The following is an 11,557-nucleotide window of genomic DNA, read 5'->3' as shown; positions in this document are numbered from 1 at the left end:
CTACGAGTAATAAAAATTTATGAAAATATACCCTACAAAAATATATATACAAGGTGAATTGTGACATGAAGTGTCTACCGCCATGCGAAGTGCTTGGTAGGACCTGGGGCTGTCTCAGCACCTTGGGGCCGATGCCTTGGTTTCCATGGGGTAAACACTGATGTCTAGAAGCTTCAGTAGAAGACCTTTGAGGAATCTATCGCCTTGATAGATGTTGGTAGGACTCGGGGGTACACTATGGGCCCTCGAAACCGATGCCCTCATCTTCAAGGGGTACTCCTTAGGTCATAAAAGAAAGAAAAAGGGTCTGTCGCCCTTGGGATACTTAGCGGTCTTTAGATTCTCTTGGCGGAGGTCTCTTGGCCATTGCTCGGGTCTCATGGGGATAGAACCTTAATCTTTATCACCTTCTACACACATATTAAAAAAAAAAAAAAAAAAAAAAAAAACAAGAGAGAGCTCCAATCACCTTTGCTCATACTTAGGAGTAGGGTTGCCACTTAGGAGTAACTTACATACTGATAGGACATTGAGACTGCGGTCATAACCGGAGGTGTACAACGACACTTGCCTTTGCATAGCATTATCTACTACCTAAGTCTCACTTTGACTAGTTTTTACTCACCTCTTTTAGTACTCATTAAAACTTTAATCAGCCTTGATCTTGTATGCTCACGTGTGTAATTATTATTGCTGATTTTGCTTTTCTTTTCTTTTTTATCAATAAAGGACTTTACTCGTATCAATTGTTTTTGTTGCAGCTCTTGCTACTACCGCGCTCGAGGACGTGCGCAAAATAGGAAGGGGGGAGTGTTGCTTGCAAATGAGGATCAATACCAATACCAAGATGCAACAAAAACAATACTTAGGGCTCTTGAAAAGAGTTCCAATTTGTAGATGAATGTGGGAGAGGGTTTGATAATAATCCCACATGGGGACTTATGGGAGTCCTAGAATTTTTGTATAAAAGGTGGCTCATTTGAGAGCTTAGATACACTTTGGGCTTAGTTCATGAAAGAGCTCCTTTGAGAGACCTACTCTCCCTCTTCTCCATAGAGGTGAAGACTCTTCTCTCACCCCATCTACATCATTGTATGAGGTTAATCTCTTCATTGAATCATTAGCAATGTCATGAGTCTTTCTCATCCTCTTCTCTAATCATTTTACTCTTATGCATGCTTTTAGTATTTCATTTTTGAGTACATGGATTGATTTGAAGCTTTCATGGAAGCTTGATGCTTGAATGTGTACATGCTTGTAGGAAGATAGGAGTGGAGTGAGGTCTTTCTCTTTGCTTGAGTGCATAGTGATTGTATTCCTCTTGCTTGGATTTGTGAATGAATGGGTGTGTAGGAATGAGGCCAAGTTGAGCTTAAGTATGTATTGAGTCTATGTCATTAGTATGTGGTTAATTCTTCTTCTCCCATTCGGGATAGCCTCTATGCGCTAACCGGGTCGCATTCACGGAATGACAAGTGAGTGGGATTGAGTGTAGCCTCCGCTATGCTATGATGCCCCAAACAGCATGGAATCATACATGTCGGGTCTACTTGCCCTAGAGGCCCTAAACATCAAACTTGGGTCCATTCTTAAAAAACATCATCCTCTCCAATGCATTGCATGATCTACGCTGACATCAATTTTATTGGTTTACATAAAATTATATATCTTGATGAGTTTGCATCGAGACAGAGTGGAAGATCTAGGGGCCAAAGAAGGGTTCAGGACTCTGCACTCAAGGAGTACATTGTCAAACTTACCAATGATGTGATAGTCTTCCACAAGACTTGCTCTCCGGGGTATGCGGAGAACTTTTTGCAGATTAAAGCAGTTACAAATGGTGCTGCATTCAAACTTATTCCGACTAAATCAAGTTTGGAAAAAGCTGTTCTACTTCAAGGATCAAAGTTACTTTACTTATTCTTGACTCAAAGGTTAGGACTTTACTTGTTCTTCTTGACTCAAAGGTCAGGGCCTTTACATTATGTGGTGGCCCGTGGCATTGTTGCAGGGGTACAAGATCCCACCATCACCAAGATAGAGCTTGATGGGTTCCAAGTTTTGATTCCCACCATCAAGGCGGCTTCAGAGTCTGGAGAGCCTAGTAGTACGAAGCCTAGGATATAGCTATGATGACTATGTAGTTTTTTATGCTATGAATAGAAATTTGGTTTACAGAGTTTTTTGTTTAATACGTATCTTGTAATGTATTTTATTAGTTGACTTAAGCAAATAAATTAAAATTATACACATAACTCAAATAGAAATTTTATCCCCACTCTACATGCAAGAAAGGTATGCAATGGTGATCTTAAGTTGATTTATTGAGTAATTTCTTATCATGTATAAGAAAAATTAAAAGTACTCAGTAAATCAAGCTAAGATCACCATTGCATACCTTTCTTGCGTGTAGAATGGGGATGAAATTGGAGTTAAAACAAGAAAATTATTAACATTTTATGATCATATTGTCTACATGTTAAAGTTTGGGACATGCCATATACACTATATTTGTGATGCATGAAATTTAGGACATGTCATAAAGTTTGCCAAGTGGTTGAGATCAACCGTTTTTGGTAAAAAAAATGACTTTTTTGCTACCAAAAATCTTCAAAGGTGAACCACAATGAGGGCCATTATTGTACAACCACAATGAGGGCCGTTATTGTACAACCACCGAAAGATGCATGGTTCCCTTACTGGAAATTCCCACTTCTAACATCATCCTCTTGACTTGAATATGCATGGTTCCCTTACTGGAAATTCCCACTTCTAACGTCATCCTCTTGACTTGAATATGCATGGTTCCCTTATTGCAACTTCCCACTTTTTAGATCATTTTTAGCTTTTTATAATAGACCTTTGTAAAATGCCATGATTTCCATGGTAATAAGACTCTAAGCTTTTTATAATAGACCTTTGTAAAATGCCATGATTTCCATAGTAATAAGACTCTAAGCTAGTTCCACTTTGATTTCTGTTCCATCCACTTAGCTTCTTTGGCTCCCCATTCCTCTAGAGTGGTTCCTCTTCCACCTATTTGTGATTTATTTTTGTACTCTCCTCAATGAGTGGTCCCCATTCCTCTAGAGTGGTTCCTCTTCCACCTATTTGTGATTTCTTTTTGTACTCCTCCATGAGTACAATTTCAATGTTATATAAGAGAGGACCTACAATATTCATAAGAGTAGAGACCAAATGTCTAGAAAATTTATTAGACATGCTTTTTAGGATTTTCATATGATTGAGGTGAGCTGAAAAAGTGTCAGAAGCCTTCATTCATAATTTAAAGAATTGTATTTTAAGACTAATCTTGGAGTGTTTGCCTTTTGCTCCAAATACTTTATCATGAATGTCCTTACACTTCAATAGAATCTTGAGCATTTACAATGTGATCATGGATATAGTTATCTCACTGAGGCCTCATGCATTAATGGAAAAAACTTTCTCTTCCTTAGGAACCCATGTTTGTTCTCCCTCTCTAGTAGATGAGTATTTTTATTTCCCATTAGCTATGCTCTATAACTCTTTTTTCATTAAAATTAACTTGATTCTAACCTATCAGATCTGAAGCATATCCCATCAAATATCTCAATGGGAAGTGTAGCCATGTAGCAAAGGAGAAGGTCTTTCCAACTAACAATGATTTCGGTGGTAGTGTCTAATCCTCTTACAAATAAGAGATTAACACAAAGATTTTAACTCACTCTAGAAACTCCCTTTTTTGTAGAGATCCATATTAGTGCAAAGAAAATATGAAAACCTTAAGCTTTTTAGATATCTTTAATAATATCTTTTAGGGTTTATCTTAGACTTTCACTACAAGAGAATGAGAACATAGACGCGCAACATAGCCGTGCAAACTAGAGAGAGATGGAAGTGAGAGAGAGGCCATGGGCGATTTTACAATCTGGTAAGGTTTACGTGGCTATTTATGCAGCTATATGTGCGGATATAAGTGCGTCTATAGGCGCGTCTATATGCAAGTATATATGTGTGTCTATATTGATATAGATGCGCTCTGTTAAAAAAATTTCGAATAATCCCGTCGTCGACGCTACAACTATTTTCACTTCCCCTCTACTCCCTCTGTTGTACCTTTTCCTCATGATGGCTAAACCTCCCCTTTGTCCTCTCCTCATAAAGTCTCCTCTCAAGTCTCCTCCCAAGGATAATTCCTCACAAGGTAATCTCTATCCCACTTGTCTTTCCCACCTCTTCATATATTCATGGTTTTTGAATGGTATGTTTATAATTAGGGTTTTTGATTGGTATTCTCTTCACTCACTCTCTCTCTCTCTCTCTCTCTCTCTCTCTCTCTCATGCACAAGCTTCATATGTTTAAAATTTTTGAATGGTATTTGTATTCTCTCTCTCTCTCTCTCTCTCTCTCTCTCTCTCTTTCTTATGCATAAGCCTCTTATGCAAAAGAGGCTTAGACTTAAACCTCCTTATGCATAAGGCTTAGACTTAAACCTCCTTATGCATAAGGCTTGATCCTCCTTGTGTATCCATGCTATTCACACTTTTAGGGTTTTGTATTACTAATTCTTTTCTCAACCTTTTGTTTTGTTTTGTAAGTCTTATAATCCTCTCTTTCAACTTCACCAAAAAGAGGTAAATGCTTTTCTCTCTTTCCTCTCTTTTCAATTTTGTATGTATGCATTAGGTTCTTAGGGCTTTTGTATGTATGCATTACCAATCCTTTCCTCGCCCTTTTGTTTGTTTTGTAGGTCTTCTAATCTTCTCTTTCAACATCACCAAAAAGAGGTAAGTGCTTTCCTATCTTTCCTATCTTTTTATCCTCTATTTTTATCTACCAAAAAGAGGGGTTTTGTTTTGTAGGTCCTCTATGCATATAACTTAATCTATGAATAGAGCTCTAATCATAGAGATTAATCTATGAATAGAGCTCTAATCATAGAGCTTAATCTATGCATTAAGCTCTATTCATAGAGCTTAATGCATAATTTAAGCTCTATGCTTAATGCATAAATTAAGCTCTATGCATGCATTCATAATGCATAGAGATCTATGCATAGATTAAGCTCTATGCATGCATTAAGCTCTATGCATAGAGCTTAAGGCATGCATAGAGCTTAATCTTTTCGATTTTGTATGTTTGCATTAGGTTCTTAGGGCTTTTGTATGTATGTATATTACTAATCCTTTCCTCGCCCTTTTGTTGGTGTTATAGGTCTTCTAATCTTCTCTTTCAACATCACCAAAAAGAGGTAAGTGCATTCTTATAATCTTTCCTCTCTTTTTATCCTCTCTTTCTTCTATTTTTATCTACCAAAAAGAGGGGTTTTGTTTTGTAGGTCCTCTATGCATAGAGCTTAATCTATGAATAGAGCTCTAATCATAGAGCTTAATCTATGCATTAAGCTCTATTCCTAGAGCTTAATGCGTAGATGAAGCTCAATGCATACATTCATAGATCTATGCATAGATTAAGCTCTATGCATAAACCTCTATGCATGCATTAAGCTCTATGCATAGAGCTTAATCTATGCAGTAAGCTCTATGCATAGAGCTTAATCTATGCATACATTAAGCTCTATGCATAGAGCTTAATCTATGCATACATTAAGCTCTATGCATAGAGCTTAATCTATGCATGCATGCGTAATGCATAGTGCCGGGGTATGGTTTAGTTTAGGCTAGCGTGGCTTGCATAGTGCTTTATGCATAAGCCTCATGCATGCTTTATGCATAAGCCTCATGCATGCTTTATGCATAAGCCTTATGAATAATGCTTTATGCATCAGGCCTCATGCATAGCTTGATGCATAAGCTTTAGCATAGCTTGCATAGCGATGTAGTTTGCATAAGGCTTCGATAGCGGCATAGCTTGCATAAGCTTTTGTACGTTTGCATTACTAATCCTTTCCTCACCCTTTTGTTGGTTTTGTAGATCCTATAATTCTCTCTTTCAATATCACGAAAAAGAGGTAAGTGCTTTTCTATCTTTCCTCTATTATTATTGCATCCTTGGGTGCTAGGGATTTGTTTTGTAGGTTTGCACATAATCTTTATGCATAATGTTTTATCCATGCTTTATGCATAAGCCTCATGCATAGCTTTATGCATAAGGCCTCATGCATAGCTTTATGCTTAATGCCTCATGCTTAAGACCTTATGCATAGTGCTGTATGCATAAAGCATTATGCTTAAATCTTTATTATGTATAAGGCCTCTGCATAAAGCATTATGAATAAGGCCTCGTGCATGCTTTATGCATAAGCTTTAGCATAGCTTGCATAGCGGCGTAGTTTGCATAAGACTTGCATAAAAGGCTTGCATAGCGACATAGCTTGCATACGCTTTTGTATGTATGCATTACTAATATTTTCCTCACCCTTTTGTTGGTTTTTTAGGTCCTCTAATCCTCTCTTTTAACATCACGAAAAAGAGGTAAGTGCTTTCATATATTTCCTCTATTATTATTGCACCGGGGCTGGGAATTTATTTTGTAGGTTTGTGCATAAGCTTTATGCATAATGCTTTATGAATAATGCTCATGCATGCTACAATAGAGGAGATACATGGAATTACCTTCACAATGAAGGGATCATCTCCAACGAACAATACAATTGTGCAAGGAGAACACCAATACAACCAGAGAGCTGCGTGTGGAGAAAATGCAGCTGTACATTTGCATAGGCAGCTCTCTGGATTTTCTTTTAAATTTCAGAGTGCGTCTATAGCGTGTCTATAGGCGCGTCCATACATGCATCTATACACGCGTCTATAAGTGCGTCTATGTCATTATAGATATACCTATAGACGCTTATCTACTATAGACGCGATTGTAGATGCGCTTATAAACACACCCGTAATATTTTAAACCACATTGTCAAAACGCATCTATAAACCCGCCGACGGTCGCTTTTCCTTATAGTGTTTGTTCTCTTAATTATCTTTTTGTCTTCGAGATAATTTCTATTAGAGGATTCACAAGATTAGGACATGGTGAATGATCACATTGAATGTATTAATTTTGAGGATTAAAATGACATACTTAATCAAAGGTCCTTTGTAAAATGACCATATGGCATGATGTAGTAGGTCCCTAATGTTATATTTGAGTGCCCAATTCTTGGTATTAGTAATTAGTGACCTTAATCACTAATTAATCATTGATCAGCATACTGACTAAAAGACTTGGGATTCTTGCCAAATTGAGCAATGTGAGACAAAACTATCTTTATAAACCTCTTCATTTTGATCAAGTTAGCACGTCGCCTTGAATTGTAGTAGAAAACATCCTTTTTAGATCAAAAAATGCAAATAGAAGTGCCCTACCTATGGTATTAATTTAGCATGTTGGTGACGTTTTCATATCGAATGAGTATCACCATCACTTTCTTCATGAAGAAAACCCTGAAGTCTCAAATTCTTATTTGCTTTATGTGAGGAGAATGGATTGTTTTTCCCCAAATGGATGGTGCCAACTCATCATGCCTGAAATGTGTGGATTTGTTAATGTGGAGCTTGGAGAAATGTCATCTAGGAGTGGACTAGATGCATCCAGAAGGGCTTAAGCTAAGATGTAGTGTGGAGTGCAATTAAGAAAGTGTTTGGTTGTGGGTACTATAGAGGCATTTCAAAAAAAGACTTAAAATAGGGTTTTAATTCGTGGTGATTATCATATTAATGAGTGATCTCTTGCTCCCTATGAGTTAATATGTTGCTCTGATACCAAATATTAGAATTAGAGAAAGGATAATTGATATTCAATGAGGATTAAAATAGTTAATCATGGCTAGATTTGCATATTGATGAGCTAGAGAGAATAGTGTTAATGACACACTTAATCATCATAATGTGGAAGCAATGATGAGAATGTGAATCGTGTTCTTGCATTAGAACGAGTCCTCTTATATAGGTTCGAGATACAAGGCTAGTAACATTATCGATGATGCAAAAATGAAGCCCACATTCTTCTCCCTAATTCTAGGTTGTAGATTGTACTGGGCTACAAGTTAACATATTCTCTTGCATTTAATGCTCTATATTCCTCTACGTCACCTCCACTTGAGTAGGCACCTGTTTGTCATAGAATTTTAGCTTTTATATGAGTTGATTGCCTAGTCACTATGTCCCCTTTTAACCTTAAACAATGGACATGGGTTTTAAAGTGTGTTTCCACATTCATGGCTCCTAAATGGTATATTTCTTATACAATACCTAATCTCATAATACATCCATAAAGTATGTCATTAGGGAGTTGCTTCATTGCTTGATTATACATCCTTTTGGTATGCGTGCCTTTTCTCTTCTATTAATGCTAGGGATGGGTTAACAATGCACTAAGCGAGATCACATGACTATTTGACTTGGTTAAAGGGCACAAGAATAATCTTCGGCTCAAGGGGTAATGGACTTAGCAAGGGTCTTCTATCCTCTTGATACCATGTAACGAAACTAAGACAAGGAGTTTTCAAGAGATTAAGGGTGAACATGTTTGGATGTGTTTTTTAATAAATTACTCTTGGTCACATATAGGAGTTTCATGATGGTAATTAACGCTCTCTCTAACTTATAGAAGGTTCCCCCGTTCATCAATTAGTTCAGTGTGTTATATGGACCCATTAAAGCCCTTACGATAGTAGAAATAACTGATTTTACCTTGTGTAGGGAGAAACGAATCTTTGATTAAGATCTAGAGATTTGATAAAATAGATTTGCACCACAATTTTTTTTGAGAATTGTGTTGATATATTATGATATTGCCTTTTGTGCTTAAAGTGAAATTAGCCACTTGTAAAAACTCATAACAACCTCTTTTGAGTGATGATTGAAGTAATCTGTATAATAAAAGGACGTGTATCTTAAGGAACAGAATATCAGATCTTGTGGCTACATTTATGAAATTTTACATGGATCAGCAAAACGATGATGCTAATTCTAAAACTACTCTTACAACTTAATTAATCCAACAGGCAACATGTCAGCATACTACTACTACTACTACTTGATTGTGATCATCGAAAATTGCAAAGTGGGGATTAAGGTAGGCAGGGACAATCTAGTTTTTAGATAGTAAGGGTCCGGGAGATTTAGGGGGGGGGGGGGGGGGGGGGGGGGGGGGGGGGGGGTTGCATGCAATTGCCTAAGAGTGGGGGTGATCGTAAGGGTCCGGGAGATTTAACAGGTTGGTCCAGTAGTCCTCATTTGCCGAAGTGCTCACTGTAGATTGTGATGAGCCGGCAATGTCGTTGTCAGCCATCAAGAGCTCATGGTGCCACAGCAACGTAGGAGGATGACGGGGCAGACTTCCTGCATACTCCTTTTCAAATCCGGCCAATTGTGGCGTGCCATTTGGGAGCAACTGATTGCTGTCTGCCTTGCCACGTTGGCCATACAGCGATGGTGTAGTTTGCTCATATGCTATCTCATTTAAGTTTAATCCATCCTCTGTATTGAAAAGGGGAAGCTGATAAGAGCAAGAAGACAATATAGTAGAATGAGATGCTTGCTGATTATGCCCTGCCAGCAGCTGCTCGTCATGCTTAATGTTATCTGTATAATTAGCTGCTGCACCTTGATAATCACCGAGCATTTTCATCATCGATAGCTGGGTTAAGAGCTGATTGAGGTTACTGAGCCTTAAACAGTTCTCACTAAAGCCTGCCGATTTGATGTAATCTACTGCTAAACGGGCGTCAGCTTCAAGCGTAGCATTCTTCCATTCGTGTGCCAGGGGAGGCACTGTAGTGGAGACATAATTAGAGAAAAGATCAGTAAAGCAGAGGAGAGCGAACTTGATTAGAGGGCTACGGGAATAATTAGGGCAGCAGTCACCCGTCATGTGCAGGTTACAGGAAGAAGGGCGATTGGCGACTGGATCAACGCCCATTTTCAAGAGACGCTTCTTCAAGTGGGTGTTCCAGTAATTCTTGATCTCGTTGTCTGTTCGGCCTGGCAAATGAGTAGCTATGGTCGCCCACCTATATCATTTCAACAAACACAGACAAAATTAATATAGTAATCCTCATCTTATGTATAACATATAATTAACGCTTCTAAGCTGTAGCTTAGAACAAGCTGTATACGATATAATATAATTAACCCTATCTCTATATTACTCATATAATTAACCCATGTGTGTTTATATAGGCTACCGGTTTCCAAGATTGGCATGAAGCTGGATGATTGTCTGCTCTTCTTGAGAGCAGAAGTTGCCACGCTTTATGCCTGGCCGGAGATAATTTGTCCAACGCAATCGACAACTCTTCCCACACCTTGATAGCCCTAGCGTATGTACAATTACACACACATTAACAGTTTAATTAAATGGAAGCTATAAGGATTTAATTTGTATCATCCATGATCTTGTACTAGTAGTAGCGCTACCGCAGTGCCTGAATATGTTGCTCTCGCTCTTTGGACACAGGCAATTAAACTATACGGGGTGAATTTATAACGTGTCCGATATTGTTGATCATAACGAATATAGCATGGTCGTTTAAAAGTAATTAAAAGTAATTAACAGAGGGCACCATTGCTGAATTCAGCAATGGTCGTTTATCATTGCTGAATTCTGCTTCGTTTAATTTTCTTTTCTTGCTTAGAATTCTCGTTTAGAATGGATTATTACCGGCTCGCTTAGGGAGACCTTTCCAGTTCCCATGGCCGTTGTTTTGCACGTACGTAATGAGAATGTGGTCCTCTTCCGAGGTCCAAGGCCCTTTCTTTAGACCTGGCTCTTCGCAAGGGGCACGCACCATCTCTCTCTCTCGCTCTCTCTCGCGCTTAGAACTCCAAGGGGCTACAACAGATCTAGAAATGCGGGCTAATTAAGGACTAGGGACACGGATAGTAATAATGAACCCAAGAAAACGTTCTACACGTGTTACAGTGACCATTGTCGACTTCGTCTACAAATTAGCTCGACTTTCCACTTCAGGAAAGCAACATTATCGACAACAGAATTAATTACTAATTGACCCAAAGATTGTTTCCTTTCACCTACTGCGTTCAAATCTAAACGTCTCGTGGGGACAGTGGAGTCTCTTAGACAAACATCAAGTCTTGTTTACTTCCATCCATTACCCATAATGATTAATCTAGATGCTACTGTGTAACTCCTGATCCAGTGTCCTTCTGAATGCACTCAAGTCAGAAGAAGCTCATGGCCTTTAAAGCTTACCATCAAGGCCGGCTACTAGGATATCCTCAAATCGATGTGTAGGAAGACTTCGGCCGGGTTGACATGATATTCCTTGCAAGATTCCTCGATGACGGTAAGGCATCCAAGAGGGACCTTCCTTGGTCCATCAGAAACTAAATGAGGAAACCTCCTCTAGAGTTCATGAGCCTACTAAGAAAAAACACATATAGAGGGCATTGAGCATTCTAATTCTGAGCATATACAAATGATTTCTACGTGTTTTCATAGTCCCTTACTATATATTGGTGCGTATTAAGCAATATACATCACAACTAATTCTTTAAATCTTAAATGATACAACATTCATCATGCACGAATTTAGTTTCTTGTAATTTAAATAGATTTAATCATGTGTTGTTGTTAAGCTTTTGGTACAAT

At 38.3% G+C, this 11,557-nt stretch overlaps 1 protein-coding gene across 1 annotated transcript; it reads right to left on the bottom strand.

The window, feature by feature from the left end:
* Positions 1-9,118: 9,118 nt before the first annotated feature.
* LOC147629472 (transcription factor MYB16-like) lies at positions 9,119-10,737 on the bottom strand. Its single transcript, XM_086813018.1, has 4 exons — positions 10,607-10,737; positions 10,131-10,260; positions 9,811-9,956; positions 9,119-9,717 (listed from the first exon to the last, which is right to left on the bottom strand). The coding sequence occupies exons 1-4, from the start codon at positions 10,734-10,736 to the stop codon at positions 9,119-9,121; spliced, it is 1,005 nt and encodes a 334-aa protein (XP_086669144.1). The 5' UTR covers position 10,737.
* Positions 10,738-11,557: the final 820 nt, after the last annotated feature.

Source organism: Cibotium barometz, chromosome 18 (assembly GCF_041138505.1).
Source record: "Cibotium barometz isolate CiBa-2024 chromosome 18, ASM4113850v1, whole genome shotgun sequence".
NCBI lineage: Eukaryota > Viridiplantae > Streptophyta > Polypodiopsida > Cyatheales > Cibotiaceae > Cibotium > Cibotium barometz.
This window is presented reverse-complemented; position numbering and strand designations above follow the sequence as displayed.

Bases quoted from the DNA above. Each gene is read 5' to 3' on its own strand.
- LOC147629472 (XM_086813018.1), bottom strand. From the start codon at position 10,736: ATGGTGCGTGCCCCTTGCGAAGAGCCAGGTCTAAAGAAAGGGCCTTGG. The intron at 9,957-10,130 runs GTAGCCTATATA...GAAATGATATAG, and splicing joins CATGCCAATCTTGGAAACCG to GTGGGCGACCATAGCTACTC. The intron at 9,718-9,810 runs GTGACTGCTGCC...TCTCCACTACAG, and splicing joins CTGTAACCTGCACATGACGG to TGCCTCCCCTGGCACACGAA.